This window comes from Mauremys mutica, chromosome 1, assembly GCF_020497125.1.
Source record: "Mauremys mutica isolate MM-2020 ecotype Southern chromosome 1, ASM2049712v1, whole genome shotgun sequence".
Lineage (NCBI taxonomy): Eukaryota > Metazoa > Chordata > Testudines > Geoemydidae > Mauremys > Mauremys mutica.
In genome coordinates this window covers 320,953,681-320,980,945 of record NC_059072.1, presented here as the reverse complement: position 1 = coordinate 320,980,945, position 27,265 = coordinate 320,953,681, and the positions used below count along the sequence as shown (strand labels likewise).

General features: G+C 44.9%; 1 protein-coding gene across 2 annotated transcripts in view; it reads right to left on the bottom strand.

The window, feature by feature from the left end:
• The window catches only part of ATP8A2 (ATPase phospholipid transporting 8A2), a 637,783-nt gene that overhangs the window by 477,101 nt on the left and 133,417 nt on the right, over positions 1-27,265 (bottom strand). Inside the window, exons 6-11 of one of the 2 annotated variants that reach the window (XM_045017301.1) lie at positions 21,051-21,091; positions 18,600-18,673; positions 13,012-13,081; positions 8,776-8,903; positions 6,050-6,161; positions 3,637-3,802 (exon numbers count right to left, since the gene is read on the bottom strand). In XM_045017301.1, the coding sequence (XP_044873236.1) occupies positions 3,637-3,802; positions 6,050-6,161; positions 8,776-8,903; positions 13,012-13,081; positions 18,600-18,673; positions 21,051-21,091 (591 nt within the window). The remainder of the gene's footprint in view (positions 1-3,636; positions 3,803-6,049; positions 6,162-8,775; positions 8,904-13,011; positions 13,082-18,599; positions 18,674-21,050; positions 21,092-27,265) is intronic. The other variant, XM_045017311.1, reaches the window with a different exon arrangement.

Sequence of the window (27,265 nt, the reverse complement as noted above, 5' to 3'; positions counted from 1 at the left end):
AAGTTCCTTGTTGAATGATTATTCTAATGCTGCTTGGGTTTTACTGTAATATTAATTACACATAGGGTGCCTAGAACTTGCAGAGGTGTTTTTTAAAATTTACATATACATACACATATTTAGGGTCCTACCAAATTCACGGTCATGAAAAACACGTCATAGACCGTGAAATCTGGTGTCCTCGCTGTGAAATTTGATCTTTTGTGTGCTTTTACCCTATACTATACAGACTTCATGGGGGAGACCAGTGTTTCTCAAATTCGGGGTCCTGACCCAACAGGGAGTTGTAGGGGATTATTTTAAGGGGGTCACAATATTGCCACCATTACTTCTGCACTGCCTTCAGAACTGGGTGACTGGAGAGCGACGACTGTTGGCCGGGCATCCAGCTCTCAAGGCAGCGCCCCACCAGCAGCAGCGCAGAACTAAGGGTGGCAACAGCGTATCATGCCACGCTTACTTCTGTGCTGCTGCCTGCAGAGCTGGGTGGCCAAAGAGTGGTGGCTGCTGACTGAGGGCCCAGCTCTGCAGGCAGCAGTGCAGAAGTAAAGGTGGCAATACCAAATCCAGATTCCCAGCTCTGAGGGCAGCGCCGCCACCAGCAACAGTGCAGAAGTAAGGGGAACAGTACCGTGACCCCCCCTACAATAACCTTGTGACCCCCCCACCCACCACAACTCCTTTTTGGGTCAGGACCCCTACAATGACAACACCATGACATTTCAGATTTAAATAGCTGAAATCATGAAATTTACAATTTTAAAAATCCTATGGCCCTGAAATTGACCAAAATGGCCTGTGAATTTGGCAGGGCCCTACACATATTACATCAACTTCATAAAAGGGGAAAGGCTAGCTGTGCTATGTGCACACTGTGTGAAACATGAGATTTAGATTTATAGACTCATAGACTTTAAGATCAGAAGGGACCATTATGATCATCTAGTCTGACCTCCTGCACAATGCAGGCCACAGAATCTCACCCATCCACTTCTATAACAAACCCCTAACCTATGTCTGAGTTACTGAAGTCCTCAAATTGAGGTTTGAAGACCTCAAGCTGCAGATTTCTGAGTAACTGAGTTTATTCTTAGTTCTGTAAGCTGGTTACTAGAAGTGCAATATTCCATATTACAGTCCAAAGGGATCTGGTAATCCTGTATACACGCTATCTGTCCCCACTGAAGAGCTCCAGATATTATTTCTAGCAGCACATTTTCACTCTGCCTCTCCAAAAAGCTGGTTTTGTTCCACATATTTCAATAGAGTTAGAAGATGTGTCCCAAATATTTTCACCAAACATATGTATTTATAGCTTCCAGTGTTGGCAAGTTCAGTGAACTATTCACTCCGGTGAGAACTGAAAAAAGATCACAATCAAGGAGATGTGTAATTAAAACTAAATAAGGTATCCAAATAAAATGGTTTTACCAGCAGTGAATATGCTAGATAAGTTGCCCAAATAAATGCATAGAAGTAACCAGTATAAATGAGCTTAAGAAAAACAGTCATTTAAGAGTCTGGGAACTGAAGAATCCAGGCAAATGAATCTGAGAAAAAAATGAAGAGGCAGAGGTGAGAGCCAGAGATGAACACTCCTGAACTCTCAGAAGCTTTGAAACCTAGTTTAAATCTAATTTTTTAAATGTCTCAATATTTATGCCAGGCTGAATCAAAATCTGGGTCCCAATGCTTCTGAACTTGGGAGTGTTTAAAATCCAGATATGAGAAGAATTTTCTGCAGCTTGGATCAGTCTCTAAGGAAAACCAAGAGGCAAGCTGAGTGGGCAAAGAAGTTTTTTTCTACCCAGACATTTGTGAGAATTAGGCACTCTGGTTAGGCACCCAGGTTTGAAGTTTTGGTTCTGAAAGAATAAAGTATATTCCCCTTTTCTGACAATAAGAAAGAATGACTGGTTCGATGTGTAACTCATGAGACTGCTTTGAAAATGCATCTCCCTAGGTGAGACAATATATTGACTTCAGTTATACCTGTTTTTCAGGAATGATACTACATTCATTTCAGCAAAGTTATTCTCAATTTACACCAGTTTGTGAGATCAGTCCCTATAACTTTTGAGTATTCTCCATTACAAATCATATTTCATTTGTTTCTCTTCATCACTGCTTCTTCCAGTCATTTACATATCTTGTGTTTCATATTTTTCCTGTGTAGAATTTTTATTAAATCTGGCAACACTCTTAAAAAAAAAAAAAACCTCTAGTAGCAGTAACAGTGATTAAAATGGAAAAAACATGATTGCCATAAACTGAAGTCAAAGCTAGTTCAATGAAGAATGGCTCCTGAGATCTATATAGCCTGCTATCAATGCCACTCCACTCCTCCTCAAAGACTGGATCTTTTTCAGTAAAGGTACCATAACTGCAGTTCATCTGAAACAGACGACAGCTCAGCCATTGCCAGCGGTTTTACCACTACCAGTAAAAGATTTACACAATTCCAGTGACATTTATTTATTTAGGTCTGCATCTTAAGATAGTGTCAGTAACACAATAGCCAATGTCTGACACATTTTGTAACTGATTGTAATATAAATTGAAATGCCAAAAATCTCTCTCCTGCAGAATAATTTATATTCTATCTTGAAGTGTTTTCACAATATCCGTATCTTTGTGTTACTATTTAATCTCATAAGTAAATACAGGTAGCAAAATGGAAGTAAAATGGAGTCCTTCAATAAAACACACACACTATACAGGATCAGAGTTTTGCAATTGCAAAATTACCCATCTGTTGTAAGCTAGAACATCCTGGTCCAGCAAATATAAAGACAGCAATAATACTTAATGTGTGAACATTAATCTTCAGGATATCCATATAGGGGAGATCATCAGCTCCAATTAATAGATGGGCTAACTAAAACACAGAGGGACAGATCCTCAGCTGACATAAATCAGCATAAAATTAAAGTCAGTGGAGTTATGACACTTCACACCAGCCTAGGATCTAGTGAAAAGAGGTTGTGGCTGAAGTATGTAGACAAAAGGATTGATCGACAGAAAGGAGGCTGACAATACAAATCCTGTACCCAATTCAGTAAGTTACACTGCCCCAAACAATTTTTCATAACTGAAATAAAGAGCCTTTTGATCATCTTTGAGTGGCATTTTGCACCACTGTATGAGGCACCTGGCATTTGACTCTCCATCAGTGGTTTGAGCATTGGCCTGCTAAACCCAGTGTTGTGAGTTCAGTCCTTGAGGGGGCCATTTAGGGATCTGGGGTAAAAAGGTGTCTGGGGTTTGGTCCTGCTTTGAGCAGGGGGTTGGACTAGATGACCTCCTGAGGTCCTTTCCAACCCTGATAGTCTATGATCCCCCTTTATTTTTGGACAGCTGCCTAGCAGCATTCTCAGACCTTGGGAGGGGGGAACATCTTGCAACCCTCAACAGCACATTCGCAGGCAAGCTGGGCTCCGCAGTTACTGCAGTCTGTTTCTAGAATACATTGTCAAATAAAGTTAGCTGCTGGCTTTGATTTTTATTTATGGGCCTCCTTTCTGCATTTATTTGGCAAAGATAAATGGCCTGGCATGCTCCATAGAATCCTCAAACGTTATGAGCGCTCACTGTTTTAACACATAGACAATGGGCCACCTGCAATCAAACTCTCACCATTTGAGCCAAGGTACCAGATGACTTCGCCGTGTGTTCTGTTCCATAGTAAGGCACCCACAGAACTCACAAGGGCCATGACCAGAAGGATGCAGAATAAAACCAGAATCTGCATGTTGGTCACCTTCTCCACATTTGACCTCTTCAAAGGGGCTTTGGTTGAATTCTGAACAAAAGAAGAAACAGCCTTGAGAATTGGTTTAAGTATGGTAATAACAACAGCAAATGGTGAGAAAAACTGCTAAATAATATTACAATAACTACAAAGATGGAGCAAAGAATCCTGTGGCACCTTATAGACTAACAGACGTTTTGCAGCATGAGCTTTCGTGGGTGAATACCCACTTCTTCGGATGCAAGAAGATCATCCTTGCATCCGAAGAAGTGGGTATTCACCCACGAAAGCTCATGCTGCAAAACGTCTGTTAGTCTATAAGGTGCCACAGGATTCTTTGCTGCTTCTACAGAACCAGACTAACACGGCTACCCCTCTGATACAAAGATGGGACTGTTCTCCTTAGTTCTTCTGTGCACAGTTAATTTTCAGTCTTAAAACTGTGGACTTAGCTACTTTGTTCTCAAACTCCATCCCCAGCCAGTTAAATATTTTATTTATGCGAAGTCTATGACTAGGTGGTATTACACACATACACAGACTACTGTTGTGAGTCAGACACAGGGGACATGTACTATGCTCAGTCTCTTCTGGGGGCTCAGCATACTCCCTCCAGCCTATTCATCCCACTCTGATGGCCAAGGCAGGTAAGAACAAGGCCACATCCCTACCTCTGAGGGTCTAGCTCAGGGGTGGGCAAACTTTATGGCCCGAGGGCCACATCTGGGTATGGAAATTGTATGGCAGGCCATGAATGCTCACTAAATTGGGAGCTGGGGTGCAGGAGCGGGTGAGGGCTCTGGCTGGGGGTGCAGGCTCTGGGGTGGCACCAGGAATGAGGAGTTCAGGGTGCAGGAGGGTGCTCTGGGCTGGGACCAGGATTGGGACAGGGGGTTGGGGCACAGGAGGGGGTCAGAGGTGCAGGCTCTGGGTGGTGCTTACCTCAAGCAGCAGAGGCACAGCCAGGTGGCTCTGCGCGCTGCCCTGTCCGCAGGCACCACCCCTGCAGCTCCTATTGGCTGCGGTTCCCGGCCAATGGGAGCTGTGGGGGCAGCACTTGGGGTGGGAGCAGCGTGCAGAGCCCCCTGGCTGCCCCTATGTGTAGGAGCCAGAGCGGGGATTTGCCGCTGCTTCTGGGAGCTGCGCGGATCAGGACAAGTCCCAGATCCCGCTCCCCAGCGGGGGCTCAAGGACCGGATTAAAACGCCTGGAGGGCCAGATGCAGCCCCCAGGCCAGAGTTTGCCCACCCCTAGTCTAGCTCCCAGGGGAACACTACCAGAGAGCAGCAGTTACTGCCCTCAAAAGAATGCAAGGATTGCAATTTTCTCTAGTTTCTGCACAGGGCTCTAAGGGGGAAAATGCTCCCTAAATCCTCCCCTCCGCTCTTGTGCACTGCAAGTTTTTAGACACAATTCAACAGCAGACAAGTATAGTTCTCTTTTACAGCCTTAAAACGTAAAAGAGCCGAACTAAAGTCTGATGGAACCTGGCTGAACAGAACTACTTGCAGGATCAGGGCACATATTAATGCATGGAAAGATTTTAACTGGATTTATTGTTCTAGAAGTAGATAATTTCTTCCAAGATTACAGCCCACAGAAGATTGCTTGTTCCAGAAAGTGACCAGGGGTGTACTGCGGAGTCACAGATGACATTACTTCTCCTTGTTACTTCTCTGTTCTGCGTGAGAGTCATGGAAAAGCTTGCATTATCATGGTGCTCTGGGAAGGCTGCAATGGCACTTACTTAAATTTAGATTTAAAAGTGTCAGTACTATATAGCATGGATAAGGATACGACTCTGTCACGGAGGTCATAGGTTCCATGAATTTTGGCGATCTCCGCGATTTCAGCCCCAGGCAACGGGACTTCAGCTGTCAGCTCCATGAGGCAGGGCCATCAGCCCTTTGCGGCACGGTGAGTCCTGGGCAGCGGGGCTCAAGCTGTCACTCCCCGCCCCCATTTGGGCAGCAGGGCTCGGGCTTCCATGAATTACTGTGTATTGACTGTGACCTGTCTGCGACTTTTACTAAAAATAATTATGACAAAATCTTAACCTTCATCGTGTAAAAAAATGTATGTTGTAAGCTCCCCCTAGCAGGTACAAAGAGCACATACTGCACCCAGCACTGTGGAGTCCCAATCTCACTCGAGGCTTCTGGATGCTACTGCATTACAAATATAATGACCAACACTTCGTTTTGCATAATCAACTCATAAGGACAGGCAGAATACAGAAACAGAGAATACCGATTTCCATCAAAACACACACGAGATATTATTTCCAATCCATTTTACCTGCATGAGCTTTGTGTCATGTCCTGTGTACACAACAATTCCTAGGACCCATTGGGTGTTTCTAAGCTGTGCACCTCTCAGCAAGATCTGGTCAGGCCCAATGGGAACCGGACTAGAAGCCAAGAACAAATTAAAAATAAGTACAGATATTTGAAATGACTCTGAAGATACTCTAACCATTCAAGAAAGTTATTTTTCATTATATGAACACACACTTCTTTTCTTGGTTACTCCCCTTTCATATCATTTACAAAACCCAGCACTTTGAAGGAAATGAATATTTAGGGACCTCCAGCATAAATCTGCCACTGCTCATAAACAAATACATTGAGTTCACTCCTCGACTGTGTTCCAGTCTCTGCACAGTGCAGCAAGGTGGGGGAGCTGCAAAGGAGCTGGCTACAGTTCACAGTTTGGCATCCAGCATATTATAGAACAGCCTCTAGACTGCCCTAAATAACACCCCAGCTAATGTGATTTCTGTTGAGCAAACACAAGGACATAAACAGCACGAGACAATTGGCAAACTTTTCAAAAATGAGCCACTAAAAAGACTTTTAATCTCAAAAAGTACTTAGTCTCTAAGTAATCAACATTTTCAGACAGCAGCAGGATCCAGTGGACTGTCAGAGGGGAGTCAGGTGCTAGTCTCAACTTTGCCACTAGTCTGCTGTGTTACCTGGGGCAAGGCATTTCATCTCTCTGCGCCTGAGGGCATCTACACTTGAAATGTTACAGCAGCACAGCTGAATCGCTGCGCTTCAATGTAGACACTATCTGTGCTGATGGGAGGGGTTCTCCCATCGCTGTAGGTAATCCGCCTCCCCGACAGGCGGGTAGCTTGGTCAATGGAAGAATTATTCCGTCAACCTAGCACTGTCTGCACTGGGGCTTAGGTCAGCTTAACTACACTGGTCAGAGGTGTGGATTTTTCACACCTCTGAGCAACGTAGTTAAACTGACAATTTTCTAGTGTAGACCAGGCCTTAGTTTCCCCACCTATAAAATGAGCATAATGACACTTCCCCTTCTTTTTAAAGCACTTTAATTTCTATGGATTATAATACTTGAATTTATACAACTTTTAAGAGTTACAAGAGGGAGCTAAATTACCCTTAAAAAGGAACTGTGGTTGCAAGCTCAATTATGAAGGGGCTATCACTTCTCCCATAATAAACAATCATCATTTGCAAAGGCAGGACAGGAATCCTGGCTAAATTCCCTGTAAGCTACACACCTGAGCAGCAGCCTATTTAGTGCGGCACAGGCGCTCAGGGAACCCGCCTTGGGGGAGGGACCTGCTGTGGCTGGGGGCAGGGCTGCCTAGAGGATTCAGGGGGCCTGGGGCAAAGCAATTTCGGGGGCCTCTTCCATAAAAAAAAAGTTGCAATACTACAGAATACTATATGCTTGTGGGGGCCCCTGTGGGGCCCAGGGCCTGGGGCAAATTGCTCCTCTTGCCCCCCCCGGGCGGCCCTGGCCGGGGGAGGGGCACCCCTCCCCCAGCCCCAACCTAGCCCGGACCCCAACCTGCCACAACCAGGACGGCCCCCCCGACCCCAACTATGCCGCAGCCCAGACCTGCTGCGGTTGGGGCACCCTTTCCCTGGGCCAAATCCAGGCAGCCCAGCCCAGCCCTGAACCCGGGCAGCCCTGCCCGAACCCAGCCGCAGCCTGGACCTGTGACGGGGCACCCCTCCCCAAAGCCAGCCCTGGCCCGGACCTGTCGCGGGACACCCCTCCCCGAACCCAGCCCTGGCCCAGACCTGTCGTGGCCGGGGTTCCCCTCCCTGAACCCAGCCCAGACCTGTGGGGGCCGGGGGAGGGTGCCTATCCTGCAGCCCCAGCCCCAGAGCTGCTGCATGAGGGAGAGGCACCTCTCTCCCCCAGCCCAGGTGCTGCTGCGGGGAGAGAGAGCTGGGGGGAGTCCTCTCTCCCCGCCGGAGCCCCTCCTGCACCCCAAACTCCTCACTGACGGCCCCACCCCAGAGCCCACACCCCCAGCCGGAGCCCTCACACTCCTGTGCCCCAACCCTCTGCCCCAGCCCTGAGCCCCCTCTCACACTCCGAACCCCTTGGCCCCACCCCCACCCAAGGCCAGCTTTAAGCCGATTCCCCGGAATGGGGCCCTGCGCCCGCACCTAAGAGGGCCCCACACCTTAGGTGTCTTTTTTGTTTTTTTACTCACCTGGTGGCGGGAGGGGGGGTGTCTTCGGGTCTTCGGCGGCATTTCGGTGGCAGGGGGTCCTTCAGTGCTGCGGAAGACCCGGAGCGGACCCCCCGCCGCTGAAGTGCCGCCAAAGCCCCAGACCGCCGCCGGGTTTTCAAATTGGGCCCTGCTGTTCGTAAAGCCAGCCCTGCCCCCACCACATGAATTTTGTTATGTGCACCGATATGAAGGTGATGTGTCACACATCACCTCCATATTGGTACATATAACAAACTTAATTCCGCACACGGGTGTGAAGAATTAGGGGGAACACTGAACCCAGGTCCTCTAGTTCCAGAACTCACAGGCCTCTACCACTTAAGGTAAAGACTGTCCATTGAAGTCAATAGAGCTACACCATTTTACACTAGCTGATGATCCAGCTCATGCACCAGTTAGCAGTCACCCATAGAAATACCTTTATGTTCTATGTTGCCAAAGAAGCCACGGTGCACACATACACATAAGACATATTTCTTAACAGAAGACAACTGTCATTTTTCAGTGAAGTTGATACCTTTGGCCATCTAAGCGCAAGTTTCCAATGAAGTCATAGAGGTGACGATTGGGTCCTTCACATTCTATCTTCCCAGACACTTTCATCAAGTCTTCTCTCGACTGCAGACTAGCAGTTTGAGTCAACCCCTGCAAGAGACCAAGCCAGAGGAGATGCCTGTCAAATCAACTTTCCTTGTTAGTTTAATTTTCCACATGTTGTTCTATAATGTGTCCCAACAAATGAGAGACAGAGGCATAGCTTAGTACATTGACTTAGTACTCGAGCTGCTTCTGCTGCTTATGGGATTCAGGGGCTCTGTAAGCCCCACAGAAATTGTTTACTTAATAAGGACCAGATTTTGCCCTAGCTTGCATGGTCGCTCAAGGCAGTAAAGTGGCATAAGGCACCTCCTTACTAGCTTGTGCCAGCTGCCTCTACAACCATCCATAGTGCTGGATGGAAAACAGGCTTCACCGAGCTGTTACACTCCCCCACTTGGCACAAGTGGGCAGGAGGGAGCGGGAAGAAACAAGGAATGAGAGCAGCTTTGGTTCTGCCCTCCTCCCACATGGGGCAATGTAGCTTCTTGACACATGTACGCTAAGTCACACACTCCCTCATGGGCTGCTCCTGGAGCAGTACAACCATGCTCTGCCCTTGCTCAGGGGTGATTGCTAACTCACCACAGATTAATAGATTCCAAGGCCAGAAGGGATCATTGTTATCTAGTCTGCCCCCCCTGTATAGCACAAGCTATAGAACTTCCCCAAAATAATTCCTAGAGCATCTCTTTCATGAACACATCCAATTTTGACTTAAATTGCATCCAGCTCCTTTGCAGCTCCCCCATCCTATTGCACTCAGTGCAGACTGCACATGCAGCCAAGAATTTAACCCAATGTAATAGTTTATTGGGAGGGCAGTATAAAATTTATCATATGTATCACCATACTCAAACAGACAATTTTCTGAAATTTAGAAACCACATGCCTGATTCTTCACTGCGTTTTACCTAGTGTCATAAGTTACCCTTGAGTGAAGGGAGTGGAAAGGGAGTGTAAATCACTGCCATAAACCCATTTTCCATCTTGTTTGCTCATGTGAGACTCCACGTTGTAAGGCAGTTGGAGAATCAGGTCCACATTTTTTAAATGCAGTGACCCATATATAAATAAAATCTGCAGAGGATTCCGCTCCAGACTACTGTCCTTGGTATCAGACTGTAGATACAATCACATTTTCTCAAACAAAATTAAAATGGAGGCAAATATAAATGTTTTCAAATATGAATTGTAAGTTACAATGGCATTATTATGATGCATTTTGTACAAGACGGGTCACGTGAGCTGTCATTGGAAAAGTTATGATTTGCTAAATATGATTATCATATTTGTATGCACGTATCATTTTTGTATCAGAAGTTATGAATATTGACTGTGTATCTGTATTTCACATGTAATCACACCTGGGTGACACCCACTAGGCAAAATGCTTCCAGATAGATAGTCGGCTATGAAGGGCCTATTCAAGGTAATGGGCCATTAGGAAAAACAATAGGCTTTAGGAGAAGCTTATGCTCCACCTGGTGAGCCTTCCTGAGAATGCTCCAGACAGCCTGTAAGTAATGGCTGCTATGACTCAGCAAGGTATGCAAGGGCATGTGACCAGGTCACATGACATGGAATTTCATCTTGGATACCAGTGTTTTTCCACAAATTGAGTTTGGGACAAAGGGTTCCTGCCATATGCTAAAGCTATATAAGGCGGGGAGTGACATCATCTGTTGTTCTTCACTCCCCCACAACTGAACACCTAAAAGAAGTTCCTAAGCAAAAGGACTTGGAACTGGGGTGGGGATCCGAAGCAAGTGCAGCTTGTGCCTTGAGAACCTGCAAGCCTGCTTGTACCATCAGTCAGGGTGAGAGATTGTTAATTCATATCCTATCCTTCTAGTACAGGGGTAGGCAACCTATGGCACACGTGCCAAAGGCGGCACGCGAGCTGATTTTCAGTGGCACTCACACTGTCCGGCTCCTGGCCACCGGTCCGGGGGACTCTGCATTTTAATTTAATTTTAAATGAAGCTTTTTATACATTTTAAAAACCTTATTTATTTTAGTTATATATTATAGACTTATAGAAAGAAACCTTCTAAAAACGTTAAAATGCATTACTGGCACACGAAACCTTAAATTAAAGTGAATAAATGAAAACTCGGCACAGCACTTCTGAAAGGTTGCCGACTCCTGTTCTAGTATGTTAAATTTAGTTTGAGGTTTTGTTTATTTACTAGGTAAGCTGCTTTGATCTGTTTGCTATCACTTAAAATCTACCTTTTGTAGTTAATAAACTTGTCTTTCCTTTAAAGTCAGTGACTTTGAATGAAGTGCTTTGAAATCTTAGCTCAAGGGGCAAAGGCTGTTGCATTTCCTCTCCCCAGTGAGGGGGAGCCGAACTGGAAAATCAATTCATACTGGTCAGGGTTTTGACCAGGGCAGGATGGTACAGCCCTGGGGTCCTAGGCTGGGAAGCTGGTGGTTATTTTGGCTGTAGCCTCTCTATCGTTGGTTCATGCAGTGAGTGGTCAGCCTCCATGTAACTGCAGCTGGGTGCATCCCTGCCTGTGTGAATGCTGGTGGAAGTGTAGGACCAGTAGTGGGTCTGCAGCTTGTCACAACAGCACAGGGTGAGAGAGAGCCCAGGTCGGTGAGTCAGAGGGCTCAGTGGTATCTCAGTTCCAGGTGGCACCCCGGGAGGAACACATTACATCCTGCACCTCTTATAAATGAAGAGCAGTGTCAACAAAACTGGGTCTCTACTTTGGGCAGCTAAATTCCAACTCTGAACACAAGCATAGTGTGTAATAATCAAATCGTGGTATTTCAAATACACTTGTCATGGCTTATTGTACTTGAAACCCAGCACTTTCCTACCTTTGATAGTTCCTTTAGTAAACCATAATGGTTTCTTTGATTTGTTAAGCATCTGGCAGTGAAGTACACAGGTTTCCAAGTGCTGCTTTGATACTGTCAGGGGTATGCTGCAATCACATGCAATTGCATCTTAATGTGCTCAATGCCCTGATTCTCCTCGCACACTAGTTTTAGATTTGAGCAGCTGCAGTGACTAAATGGAGTTACTCCCAATTGACACCGGGGTAAGTAAGAGGAGAATCTCTAACTCTCCTTCTCTGATAACTTTACATTTCCCAAACATTTAAAATACAAACTTATTCTCTCACCTCTAAACATTCTCTTATATTTTACAGATATATTTGCATAAAATAAAATGTGTCCTTCTGGGTGAAGTTTATCATGGGCACAAAATGACTGACGCCCCCGGTACAGAACAGCCACTGTATCCATGCTGCACAAGCTATGGAGAGGGCATGTAAAGGGACACCACGCTCCAAGGGTTCTGCATCAGCTCTGATAAACCACTGCAGGGGATGTTGGGGATGGGCAGGAGGATGGTGGGAGCTTGGCCTCTGTCTCTGTGATTACGGGGATCCCCTTAAGTAGGATGTGCATAAGAGTCTCAGTTAATTCTTTTTACTCACGCAAAAGTACCAATCTCAGCTCCATGCTGTTCCCCACCCAAAGACTGAGGTGCTCACACTAAGGAGTCGGACAAAGCATGGGTAAATACACAGGCCCTGATTCACCTTACACCTCTCTGGCAGCGTAAAGGAGCCTTGAAATGGATACATCTAATTCACACTCTTTAACGGTCTATTTACGCTGCCGGGGTGGTATAAGGCAGCCTCAGTGTAAATGAGAATCAGGCCCATACGCTTTGCAACATGACCTGAAGGTCATCCAATGCAGGTCCTGTCAGATCAAGAGAGAGTAAATTCATGTTTAAAGCACTTAAGGAGCATGTAATTACAGCAGCCCTGGGAATAATACTGCTGTTATTAGAGAGGGGGAAAGTGAGGCAGAGAAGTTAAATATTTTTTTGAAGGCCACACTAGACATAAGCTTCATAGCCAGGATCTTCCTGATGTCCATTCCCATGTTTAAATCCATAGGAACACGCCTCTCTTTAATTTAGTCTCTCAACAAATCTGTATAGCAATTATTACCACCTCCATTCAACAGATGCAGAAACTGGCCGCGAGAGCCTAAGTAACTAGTCAAGAGCTATACAGCTGCATTTAGAATCCAGATCTCCTCACACCCAAGTCTCTTTCCTAACTGCTAAACAGGACTTCCTTGTTAACAGTATACACTAACAAAATAAATGTGATTTTACCTGTCGTATTTTAAGATTAGTCTCCCCATCAAGATTAGATGTTTCAATATAGCACATTGCCTGAGGTTCACTGCAGGAAGCACAGTAAAATTTTCATGGTTAAACATTTTATAAAACAATTACATTGAGCCTTACTTGTGCTTTGAAAGTACCCAACTATAACTATTCTCGGTACATTATATGGCAAAAAGTTAAATTCTGAGGGTGAATGACAGAGTGCCATTTTTTAAAAATCCCTTTTAAAATTACTTCACTTAAAAATGACTTAAATGATTTCTTAAAAGAACACTTCTATCTGAATCAGTACAGATGCTATCCAGCAAAAACAAGGAGCTGTAACATAAGTACACATCATTATTAAAGAACAAATATTAAAGAACCTCTGCTTCAATTCTTCACATTATTTAATAACTCAACTGTTTCACTTTTGACAAGTTCTCCTTCTAGAATTTTTCTTCCCCAGATTTGTTGAGCAAGAATGCTAGAAAATCATAGCAACATTAAAACAGGGGAGATTTTCAAAGTACTGAGGGCAGTTAGGCACCAGCTCCCTTCATATTTTTTTTCCCCATAGAGCCAAATCTGGCTATAGGTTGCTCATACAACCCACCAAAAAGCCTTGGCTGTAAGGACAGCAGAAGATGTTAATGTTCCACCTCCCTAATTCTAGTTCCCCCCAAACTTGCAGAGGCTACTCTGCAGGTGTCCTGTGGTTGGAGCCACAAAGAGGTATTCTGGAACCAGGGTTAGACTCAAGGGGTGTGGTCTACTAGAGTGTTTGTGCCCTTACATCCCCACACAACCCTGTCTTACAGAAATTACTCCTCTTTCTGGCTGGAATAGTCTGTCCGAGGAGTATTAGAATCTTGCCCAGAGTTTGTACTCACTTATCATGTACTCACTTATCATGCCCTGTAGTTCATAAATTCATAGATTTCAAGGCCTGAAGGGACCACTATGACCATCTGATCTCCTTTATAGCACAAGCCACAGAACTCCTCCAAAATAATTCCTAGAGTGTATCTTTTAAAAAGACATCCTCACTTATGGCTATGTATCACATTCACTGCCTACTTGGACCCAGATACGCACTTCATCTTCCAGTTTTTGCAGACTACTTTCTATACATTGAGATGCTGTTCTATACCTCCTGAAGCAATCAGATTTAAATTAACCCTTGTATTGCTGCCATTTTCCTGACTGACAGACACCTGAATGCCAGACAGATGCAGGTATGCAGATCTAGCCATATACACAGATATATATGTGGTCTACAGAGAAATACATTTTCTTTTAGAAGTCAGACAGCAATGGGAGCTGGCACACAGGTTCCCAGCTTCTCACATATGGGCAAACTAAGATCAAATCCAATGGACGCTACAGACTCTAATACAGGAACTCCTCACTTAATGTTGTAGTTATGTTTCTGAAAAATGCAACTTTAAGTGAAACGATGTTAAGAGAATCTAATTTCCCCATAAGAATTAATGTAAATGAGGGGGTTAGGTTCCAGGGAAATTTTTTTTCACCAGACAAAACACTATATATGTGTATATATATATATATACACACACACACACACACACAGAGTATGAATTTTAAACAAACAATTTAATACTGGTACACAGTGATGATGATTGTGAAGCTTGGTTGAGGTGGAGGAGTCAGAGGGTGGGATATTTCCCAGGGATTGCCTCACTGCTAAATGAACTAGCAATTGACTGAGCCTTCAAGGGTTAACTCTCAAACTCTAGGAGGCAGCAGGAAAGGAGGGAGGGCAGACAGAAACACACACCCTGTGTGTGAGAGGAAAAAAAATGAGCATTTCCCCTTTAAGTAGCTGACCCCAGGCTTAAGTACACTTCCTTGTTAATTAAATCAGCTTGCTGAGACCTCCTGAGACCGCAGCTACTGCCTAGAAGCTCCCTCTGTTGTGTGTCCCCCCTGCTCTATAGAAGATGGGGTAAGTGGGATGCAGGAGCAGGGGGGAGGGGGAGACACCCTTACATTAGCCCTCCTCTTCCCCACTCGCCCTGTACAGCAAGCAGGAGTCTTTGGGAGCAGCTCTAAGGCAGAGGGCAGGAGCAGCACATGGCAGTGGGGGAAGGGACACAGCTGAACTGCAGGCAGCTGCTACACAGTGAACTTAGGGGAGCTGATAGGGAGGCTGCTGGTCCACCTTGGTTCTAACCACCCACCAGCTAGCTGCAATGGGCTGCTCTTCCTGCAAGCAGTAGACAAAACAGGCAGCTGCCAAAGATGTTAGAAGGGAGCATTTCACAACTTTAAACAAGCATGTTCCCTAATTGATCAGCAACTTAACATCAAAATGACATTAACCAGGATGACTTTAAGTAAGGAGTTACTGTACATAAACCACTATGGTCCATATTTTTGGTTGTATTATAAACAGCAAATTCACTGTAATCTAGATGGTGGATCAGAAGCAACACTTGTATCACAGGCCAAGAAAGTTTTACACACAGTTCTTCACATAGAATATCAGGGTTAGAAGGGACCTCAGGAGATCATCTAGTCCAACCCCCTGCTCAAAGCAGGACCAATCCCCAATTTTTGGCCCAGATCCCTAAATGGCCCCCTTAAGGATTGGTTGGGTGTAGTAGGCCAATGCTCAAACCACTAAGCTATCCCTCCCCCTCCATCTGTAGAGGTAGCTGAAAATGCCTCTTATACCCAGTGCAAATGAGATCCAACTATGATCTTTAATTGCTTTTGGTCTTTTTTTTTCTGCCTTAAGAATTTCTGCTTTCTGTAAGATCCCTTGATGTCATCTTTATGTGAATAATCAAAATAATAGACAATGACTCCTTAATTTATTTTTATCAGTCAAAACAATATACCTGTACACACATGGCACACAATACCTTAATATAGCACATACCATATACAAATCAAACAATCCATCCTTGCAGAGCATGCAAAGCTTTCTGGTGAACTGAGGGCTATTTTATTATTATTATTATTACCATCACAAAGAAGCGTTATGTACATAACAAAGCTACCATGGTAAAAGCAAAACCACAACAGAAATGGCCAGTACTAAAAGCAAAGCATTTTGTAAATTAAACAGCATATGCAGGACTAAATTATGCCCTCAACTATATCAGTGTAACCTCACTGACATCAGTGGCGTTATTGGGGTGGTACTGACAGAATAATTTGGCCCGTGTAGCTTAAGAACTAAACCCCAATGAAGCAGGTAAGTGGGAAAGAAAGTTTAAATATAAAATGTTGGGGGAGAAATCCCAAAATGGAATGAGTATCCCTCAAAACTGGAAATTGCCATTCTGATTAGAATGTGGTTGTATCCCCTACCTGCACTTAAATTTGGGAGTCATCTGGCTAGTAATAAATAATCAATAATAATTTTGGGCTTTTATTTAAATAAATCTTATTTTTAAATTTTGACCTAAATCCTAGAACCAACTAGGTATCTGAGGTACCTCAGATTTTGGGTGCTCAACCTGAGTCATGAGTAAAGGGACAATATTTTTCAGACTTACTGAGCACCCTCAGGACAACTGATGGAATTTCAGTTGGGCACCCTAAAACTGCAGCACCCCAAAACTCTAGTCACTTTTACAATTTCAGATCTTCATTTTTACCTTTTGCTATCTATCTCCACCAGAGACACTGCTTCTCTTGGTGACACAAGAATGAGACAGTAAGTGAGGGCAGGGCAGGAAGTGTAGGCCAATAGCTCAGAAAAGACATTTCTCAGAAGGTTAGTCATCTGTTTCTTTCTCCAGGAGGGAATTTCAGGGCCTGGGGATCAGTTAGAGAAAAGGAGAACACCCACAAGATCCCTGGTTTGATGTTTGGGTGGTGAAGATAAGACCTGCAGTCCTAGGGTTTGTCTTCACTGCAAAGTTAACTCAAATTATAACTCAAATGTTGCTCCTAACTCAAGTGTGGTGGTGCTTTTAAACACAAGTTGGCTGGCCCATCAGGGGGTACAGTCTAAAACTTCAGAGAGCGCAACTCAGCAGATGCTAGCATGACCACTCTAGAGTGTGGCCCAAGCTAGTTCCACTTGAGTGCTGACAGTCCTCCAATGCCTTCTCACAATTCTCTCCCATGCAGGACCGGCTTTAGGCCAATTCACACGATTCCCCGGAATCGGGCCCGGCACCTTTTAAAATTTTACTCACACGGCGGCTCTCCGTGGGGTCTTTGGCGGCATTTCAGCGGCGGGCCCTTCAGTCACTCTGGGTCTTCAGCAGCAGGTCCTTGAGTGCCCCTGAAGACCTGGAGCGCTGCCAGGTGAGTACGAATCGGGCCCCGCACTTGCTAAAGCCGGCCCTGCTCCCATGCACCCAGAGAGGACAGTTAGCTCATCTAACTGCAGTGCAAAGATCCATGAGATATGGCCCCAGAAGTCCCTGGGCTTGTCTACACGTACAGTGCTGCGGCACTTAGTGAAGATGCTACCGGTACCAAAAGAAGAGTTTCTCCCATCAGCGTAGGTGCTCCACCTCTCCGAGAGGTGGTAGCTACGTCAACAAGAGAAGCCCTGGCACTGTCTACACCAGGGGTTAAGTTGGTATAACTAGGTTGCCATGGGGTGTGGATAAGTTTGTAGTGTAGACTAAACTTTAGTGACACACATGAAAAGTGAAGCACCAGAGCAGTGGACATAGTAGCTCAAATGTTATTCTGCAGTGTGACTGCTTTCTCTCAAGCAAGGCTAACTCAAGAGAAGTAACTTGAGCATACATAACTCCAGTTAACTCTGCAGTGGAAGAAGGCAGCACAAGTACTTGGGGGCAGGGCACCAAGTGTAGGGGGAACTTGCTGGAATTTTTTTCAGTTGAATTAATACAAGGAAATAAAACTAAAGACAAGTTCTTTTGACCACCACCAAAAATCACGTAGCTGCAAAATCCTCTGAAGGCTTGTCTTCACTGTTAAAAAGGGTGTATTTTATACCTTGGGGTGAGTAACATACAGGAGCAGTCCTGAGGTAAAAAACACAGTGAGGACAAGTTATATCATGAGCTAAACAGCTCTACACCCCCCTTGTCCTCAGTGAATTTACCTCACGATAAAACTAAAGTGTTGGGTCTTCCCTGTGTTTTTACCTCAGGACAGCTCGTGCTTCCCAGTTGCAATTTTTTTTACCTCAGTGTCCTTTTTTTTTTTGTTTAAAGCAGTGAAAACCGTTTAGAAGTGAGAGGCCTTTCAAAAATCACTGAGCAATTTGACTGCACTCAGCTTTTGTCATACCAAATCCCCTCCCTACAAATCTGACAGAGTCAATTTCCCAAAATGCTAGTTAGCTCAGATTCAAGCACCATCAATTTGAACACCATCTGACCTGGCTGCTCTTGAGAAGTTATTCACAATGCAAATGAAATGAGAGTGTGACTGGATAGGATCATTTCTTTCCCTGATAAGGCAAATGTATCTTTTTGATATAGAAATGTTGTTATCCAGTTCACACTGCGAGGAAGAGAGGGGATTGGCATCTAAGATCTTTAAGTTTACACTTCCTAATGATAAAAATAATTTCTTTAAAACCTCAGTTCAGCAGAAGCATCATGTCACACCCACTCAGTATATCTGACCTGGAAGATACAATGATCATGTCTGCTGGAAGATGCTGCCCATTGGTGACCTTCACAATGTCTCCTACTGCCACCTGTTGATACAGGGGCAGGAGTGCAGCAGCAGGGAAGAAGAGAAAATGAACACAAATTGTTCATCCGGATTATTAATTTGTTAACTAGTCCCTTCACAAAGAGAGGAAGAGTTCTGTATCTTACAAAGAACATCTACAGTGATGCTTTGAATTCAGTCTGGTTATATTCCATTGAGAAGATAGAAGTTCAACGTCAGGGCTCATTTCACACATTTAATGAAGGGAAACAGTGTCCACCACAGACAAAAAATACATAACTTCAGAAGTAAGTTTCAAGTCTCAGTTTTTCCTTACTTTAAATAAGGTAACTAAGCCGCTCCTTATCACTCCTTCCACTGCCTGAACTAGCTTGTCTGTACACAGTGGCTCTTCTTGACAGCTGATAAGAGATACTTTCCCAGGTGACATAAGTTTTCTTATCTTTGCTTTTGTCTCTACCTCATCTGTTTAATGTATTATCTGTTTTACTCTTCCTCTGACTTCTTCTCCTCCCTTTTCTTTCTCGGTTCCATGTTTTCTCACTACTCACCAGCTCGCTAGTCTCCTCTTACTTGAACTCTTCTCACATTAGATGCTTTTCATCTTAAGCACTTGTAGCATTAAACATCAGCAGGTGCTCTAGTATGTAGCAACACAAACTAGGGGTAGATGCTTTGAACGCTATCAGCAACTGTGTTTCACTTCTCACATGTCACCTGATTAGATGCTCCGTGGCCTGTTCCTAGAGATGCTGAGCACCCACAACTCTCATTACCTTTCATGGGAGTTGAAGGTGCTCAACAGCTCTCATGCCTAGACACAATGGAATCATTTAGGGGCCCGCACATCATCTGTCCTTGTTCATACAAATTATGAACTGCTGAATTGAGATTGAACATCAAGACATAATCCTAATGCCGAAATGGACTCTGAAAAGTCAAGCAGTGTCCAAAAGTAGATGGCAAGTTTGTTTGTTATAACAGTAAACTTCATTGGAGAATTCAAGCCTGACCCTGTTCCCACTGAAGTAAAATTCTCAGGGACCTCAATGGTAGCAAGATCAGGTCTAATAACTTCTAATAAACCAGCTCTGATATTTTAAACAGGTGATATGCTAAACACAGCTGAGTAATTATGACAAAATAATGGATAAACTGGAATCCTTGTGACTCAAAATGAAACACATATAGTCAAGAATCTTTGTTTAAATGTGAAGACTGTAACACAATGTGAAAACATTCCATATTCAGCCTTATGTGACATCTCTAATTCACAATCTGGTAGAAAAATTAAGAGATAGTGGCACATCTCAGCATCAGCTTTACATTTCCTGGGATTCATTGGTTTTCATCAGAACCTTACTGTTGTTTAAATATAATTTTATGGGTTTAATTTCCTGATTTGGTTTTCAAAGTCCTTCTCAGAAAGTTACAAGGGATGTACATTATTTATCACTTACCAGAATGAAGCTCAAAAAGCTATTTTGGACTTTCTGGTAAATATAGATTTATAATAAATTCTCTAAGAGCCACAGGCCTGACCTGAAAAATCTGTACTCACATGAGTAACCTCATTAAATACAATCAGAGTATTCACCTGGGGTTAAATTCACAATTGTGCAGAGGGTAAGAACCAGGCTTATGCACCACTGAAGTCCCACTTAAATCCTAAAAAAAATGAGTTTATGTGGGATTTATGTGTCCGTGCATAGGCCTTGTGCTGGCTCTCTCTTCACAGGGGTTTGTTATACCTGTACAGATTATCCTTGTGATTGAGGGTTTGTAGAACCTGGTCTCAAAAAATATTAACTTCTTATAGGGAAAAGTTCTCATTGGTAATTTCTGGGGCCCAATCAAAGTTAAATAAGTCTTTAAATAAGGCCCAGATCCTTGAAGGTATTTAGACTCCTAACTTCCAAAGCCTAAATACCTTTGAAGATCTGGGCCTAAGACTTCAGAGAAAAAAATTCCCATAGATCTGCGGGGAACATATAAAGTTGTTAAAAACAATATTAATAAAGTTGTGCCATTGCAGTCAAACTAATTTAACTTTTATTGGAATAAAAGCAATGTGCTTCAGAGGAGCAAACAGCACAGGGTTCTAGTCTCTATGGTAATAGAATATTTAATTGCTATTATAAAAGTAACAAATGGACAACTGTTATTCAAAAAACAGATGAATGGGACACAATTTTGGGGCCCAGATCTGAGAGCTCTGCATTGCTACCACAGTGCAAAGCAGCCACAAAAAAGCTGCCCTAAACAGGCAGCCAAGGATTCCCCCAACACAGGGGACTCGTTAGGCATTGTAAATCCAGTGTCATTGGCTCTGCCCCATCCTAGAATCATTCCATCAAAAGTAATTCTTTTTCAAAACATTTTAAAAATTGTTTTTTTACCTCTTTCCACATAATGGTCTGCCACATTCCATTTCTTAAAACTGAAATAAAAATCATCAACTTTAATTAATTTTTATTTATTACAATGCATATCAAAGATCAACATGACTTATGCTATCCAAACAACTTAAAGTACAGGAAGTATATATGCCAAATTAACTCGTGTGCAGGGATACAATCCTAAATATTTTTCAGAAGTTGAGATCAAATTTCATCCTCAGATGTGTGCGAGTGCATACATGAATCAGAGTCAGGCACACACGTCCCAGGGCAGAATATGGCCCTCAGTACATTGATACCAGTCAGCTCTGTGTTCTTGGGGAACCAGGGTGCAGTATCCAGTCTGACTCATGAAAGACACACACACACACACACCAGTCTCTGCTTAAACCAAAACCCATCAGAGGAAAAAATTTGCAGAGAGCAGTGAAGGGCATTGGAAGACACACCTAGACCCCTTCTGACAAGGGTGACAAGATTAAGGCATCTCCATTAGCATACAGAATGAAGAACAGAGACAACTCCCCTAGCCTCATCTGCATGAAAGATTGGACAGGGAGACATCTCAATTTGCATACAGAATGGAGAAAGAGAACCGCACTGAACTCTGGGACCTGAAAAAGTAGGGAAGCACTGCATCATGGGAATCTCTGCTCCAGATTCTAATAAACCTACGCCTGCACACACCCAGCTCAGCAGTTATCAGACCAATTCTAGTAATGAATCCTTGATTGATATCCAAAATACGGAAGCAGCCAAGTTGGATTGTGAGCTCCCTGGAAGAAAACACCACCATCCTATTGTCTAGCCCAGGGGTCCCCAACCTTTTCAGGACCAGGGACCGGTCATGCCTGCGGAGGGAGCGCTCGTCCCGCGGCTCGGGTAGACCTCCCGCAGCCGCGCAACCAGCGAACCGTCCGCAGTCATGCCTGCGGCAGCTCAACCGGAGCCCCGGGAGCAGCGGACCTCCCCCGCAGGCATGACTGCGGAGGGAGCACTCGTCCCGCGGCTCGGGTAGACCTCCCGCAGGCACGCCTGCGGGAGGTCCACTGGGTCGGTTCGCGGCCCGGTTTGTAAGAGGCCGCGGACCGGTACCGGGCCGCGGACCGGGGGTTGGGGACCCCTGGTCTAGCCTAAAGAAAACCCTTGAGTCATCAGTTTAACCATAAACAAATCTAGTGTTCTCCCTTGAACCATTGTATTTTCTCTACAAAAATCCCTACTCACCTTCCAGTCAGTGTTCTGATGCTTAGATCCAAACTATGCATCAGTTCCACTGGGACTCCATATTCTCCTGACTGATCGTGCTGGGGACTCTGCCTGTCTTCTACCCTCAAGACCCTGAGCTACCACCATCACCTGGGAACCCCGACCAGTTCAAGCTTCAGGGAGTGGTGAGGTCCCCTTCTCTTTCTCTCTCTCTCTCTCTCTCACTCTTTTCCTTTCTACCTTAGGTATTAACCTTTAATAATGTATGTTATGTTGGTTTAGTCCTCCTTGTGTAGTTATCACTATTATTCAACAAATAACTTTTGGTTAAGTTGGTTGCTTCTCTCTCTCTTGCTGAACTTTTCTCTTTTGTGTTTTTAGCTTCCCCCATTCACTCTACAGCAACGCTTCTTTTACCTAAGCTAAAGATCCCTGCAGCACCCAAAATACTGTGGGGTTTGCTCATCAAGTAGGTTACTGCCAGTACAATTGTGATGTGAGAGTTGGGATAGGGACATGCAGAATCTGGGATGCATAAGGGTAACAGCTTGAAAGTGCTGCTTGACCCAGTCCACAGAGCCCAGGGGCATATAAGGAGAGGCAGCTTGAAAGTGCTGCTTCCTCCAGCCCAGTGAGTCCAAAGACATAGTCAGCTTGACAGTGCTGATTGACCCGGTCTGCTCAGACTTGCTCTGTTAATGGATGTGTGGGTGTTAGTGTGTTCATCTGGTTCTGGGGCTGGAGGAACCCAGCCCTAGGGAACCTAGGTCCTGCAGGATAGCTCCATTGGGAGGGGACTTGCAGAAGGAAGAAGTAGAGCTCCATATAAAAACACAAGTGACACAAGCAGTACATTGACAGAATTACAGAACCCCCCCACAGAAGAGTAACCCGAATAAATGAGCATACCCCAAAGTAACGGGCAAATCTCATAACAAATTGGTGAAGAATGCGGGCAACAAGTGTCCCTAATCACATGGTAATTGTTGAGTAGTTGCTGTGGAGTAGGGAAACTGAGACACAGACCTGAGTAAGCTCTCTTTCTTTTCCTTTTTCAGACCAAGCTTCTTTAGCAAGGTCTCTCTCTCATAGACTATTTGGTAACCTTCTGTTAAGAATTGTACTTAGAATACCTGTAGAACTGTGAAATAAGGAGTTAAGAGTAGTGCCTTCAAAGTAAAGGTTTTAGAAAGAGCTGTTGGTGGGGATCATTAGTGAAATAAGGAAATAGAGATAGCTGAAAAAGACCTTTTTTCTGCTCACTGGAGACAGGAGAAAACCAACAGGTTAGAGAGATGGGTAATGAAAAATGGGAAATGCCCCTGGGAAAGGGGGTATTTTAAGGGTGAGAATCCCCTGACTGAAGCTAGTCTGAGATGTGAACAGTATTGCACAACCTTTAAGCCACGTGGTAGTGCAAAGGATACAGCTGCTGCATGGGCATTATTTTATGCATGTCTGGACATGGTTGAAATGGTAAAGAAAGGGCAGGAACTAGAGCTTGAGAAAAAGCAGTTACAACAGCGTTTGAACAAATGTGAGACAGACGGGTGTAAACTCATAGCAGAAAAGCTGAGAATGGTGACTGTACTTAGGGATATACAAGAGGAGAGAGACAAGGCAAGCAGGAATGCAGAACAGTATAGGAAAGAGTCAACACACACAAAAGTTCTGTTAGAAGAAGCAAGAGCAGCAACTCGCTTCTTGGCAGAAGAGAAGAGGGCAGCAAAGGCAGCAGCAGACCATCAGGAGTGTGAGGCAAAGATTAGTAAATTGCGTGCCCAACTCAGTGCCCATAAGGGGGTAGTAGCAGCTGTAAGGTTGAGAGAGGATTGTGATTTGGAGCCCCCTGGGAAAATAAAGATCCCCCCTGATGCTGTCCCCAAAAACCCATTTAACCCCGATTGGCCACACAGGCATAATGTTGCCCCTGTTTCCACAAAGAAGGTTAAACACATAGTTGCAGGAGCTGATCTTCCCACAACAGAGCTGGTCACGGATGTAGTAAGGTTGTCTCCTAGTCAAGCCAAGGCTATTGCTGAGAGACTGCGGCAACTGAACCGTGACACAGCCGTTGCATGGCTGGCCCGTGTTTGGTAAATGTACCCCTCTGCTGATGGCATGGACTTAACCCAATTGGCTCAGTTATGCACCTCTCCTTGTGATGCAGATGCTATAGGCATAGGCTCTTGGGAGTGGACTGCCACTGGATCCCGGGAATGGATGATAAGTGCTCTTAAAATATTACTGCCTGTGTCTTCCCTTAAGAAACTGTATATAATGGAAGAGCAGAAACCAGGAGAGGCCCCAGAAGCTTACCTAATTTGAAAGAAAATGCTGGCAGCTCTCTCTGATTCCTTACCCCAGACAGAAGAGAATGGGATTATCACTCTCCAGTAACAGGGACATGAATTAGTACAGAGCACTTATGCAGGACTAAATTCTCAGATAAAATCCAGGACTGTGGATTTAGAACACCTAACCTGGAGTGAACTAGTGGCAAAAATCAAACAGGCAGATTTGCTGTGAGAAACTGGTGTCTTGAAAAGACAAGTCAGCAAAAAGACTACCTCAGAGCCTGTGCAGGCTATCACATTTACAAACAATGGTCCTCACTCTGCCAGGCACCCTCTCAATCTTAATTCCCCTCTCTCCCACAACTCTGGGCAACGCCAACCCAAGGAGACCCTTAGGAACATGATTTGGAAGGAGCTGCTGAATTTAGGGGAGGATATGGGAAAATATGATCGCCAGCCCCTCAGCATCCTGATTAATGCTTTGTCTCAGGTCATGCGGAAAACGGAGTTAATGCAGGGACCTCCCCCACAACCCACTGCCCCGATATGGAGTGCATCCCCCACGCCCACTCCCTGTCAAAGCCACTCCCTGCCCCCTCTTCTGAGTGGAGGGTCTGGGAGTCTGACGATCAGTAGGGGTGCCCAGTTCCCCAGGGGCCTCCCCAGCTGATCGCAAGACATCAGTGCAATGTATGGAGGAGACCCACTGTGAGGGCTACAGTGGGGAACCCAGAGATGTTAGCCCAATTGCTAGCGGATAGGATCTCCGAAGGGAGACCCACCACTAAACAGGTTCAGGTCAACAGGTATGAGGGAGAATCTATCTCCCATGGTTTGTCTCTTGGGAGTGGCGATTTGCCTGTTAAGAAAGCCATCCCACTCTCCCAGTGTTTGTCTGTGAAAAGCCATGTGGTCTGTGACAAGGGGGAGGGAAGTTCAAACGGTTTGTCTAGTCAGAAAAGCAGTTTAGCTTCTGGGGGAGAAAATGTTCTGTCTGTTGTCTGTGGAACAGGCAGAAAGTTCCTCTGAGTTTATGATGACTGAGGATTTGTCAGTTATGGCAGATATGGTTCTGGACTCAACTAAAACCCAGGAAGGAAATGTTTCTAAGCCTGTGTCTGTTGCGGGTAATGACTTGCCCATGGAGGGAGCTACTCCAATCTCCAAAAGTTTGTCTGGGAACAAAGGGGAGGAAATTCCAAACCTTGTGAATGTTAAGAATGGCAGTTTATCTGTTGGAGGAGAGTTTGTGTCCAACCTTCTGTCTGAGGAGCAGACAGAATGTGCCTCTCAGTTTATGCTGATTGAGGATATGCCAGTTGTCTCAGAAGTCGTTCTGGACTCAACTGAAACCCAGAAAGATGCTCAGAAAGATGTTTCTGTAGAGCAACCCCTAACTGAAAAGGGAAAAGGACAAAATTTCTGGGGGAAATGAATTGTTGCCTAAAAGTGCTCCTGAAGGAATAAAACCTCATGCTAGCTTTTGCAAGCAGTTTGCTGCAACTGAAGGGTGTGGAAGTGGGTTGACTGAGTTAGCTCAGAATGAACCATTGCCTGTAGCAAGCAACAGTGTAGGTGCTGAGGAATTTGGTTCAATTTCTAGCTGCCAAATTTTCTCAACTGTGTATGAATCCACTGACTTTGTTTTAGAAAGATCCCAGTTGAAAGCCATCCCTACTAAAACCAACACTGCCTCTGTCACTGCTAAGCAGCTCTTTACACACACCTGGGATGGCCGCAGCTCTATTGTGAATCGGGTCAGCCCCAGTGTTTGTCAGATAGAAATCCTGAATGGGAAAAATGGAAAACCCTGGCGGAAATGTTTTCATTCTTCACAGCTCAAAGAATGGAAGGAAAAAGCCCCTGACCCTCAAGACTGTCTTCTCCAGCCTGTCAGTCACCCTTCTTGGCCAGCAAGAAGGAACAGCTTTGAGACGTTGGAAAATACACATCGAGTGGGCTGGTCAGTGCCTACCCCGATGTTGAGACAGGAAAAAGCCAGGAAAGTCCTTGACTTATTATGGCCACCCTCACGTAGGTCACTGCTTCATGGTCACCCTGTAATATTGGTCCCAGTCTCTCCCAGTATATACGGGGGGAGTGTGGGAAGTTTTTCTCTCTTATCTGCCCCCTCACAGGTCTCATACACGAGCCATGACATTGCACTGGTGCACCAGCACCCTGCTGTTCATAAGTGCCTGGAGTCTGATGCTGTCCAGGCTCTATGTTGTACCTGTGATGAACCTCTGGAGGTGCTTGCCAGCTGGAGCCCAGGGAGTAAAATTGCTGTGCCACATGCATGGATTCTATGGGAATGGGAGCAACGCCCTGGCCCGGCAGCATCGCTACTAGTTCTACACTGTTGGCAACTCATCGGGTTGCCCCTGGGAAAGCATTGCCAATTGCATGCAGAGTGTCACTCAAATTTTGTTATGAAACTAAGACCACCCCAGACTCCATCCCATTCTTCCGTAAGCCGTTGTGGTCTCGAACGGGATGCACACCATGAAACACACCTAGTGACAGCCTCCTGGGTACTGGAAGGTGCAGAGTAGCCCTGGTTTCCTCCGCTGTTTGGGGAACAACCATGCCCCTATGTGTCATTATTGTCATTGGAACTTCAGACACCTTCATTACCCGGAGATGAACTGCAGCTGTCTCTGGTCATGCCAGCAAGCAAGAATATCACACGATTCCTTGGGAACTGGG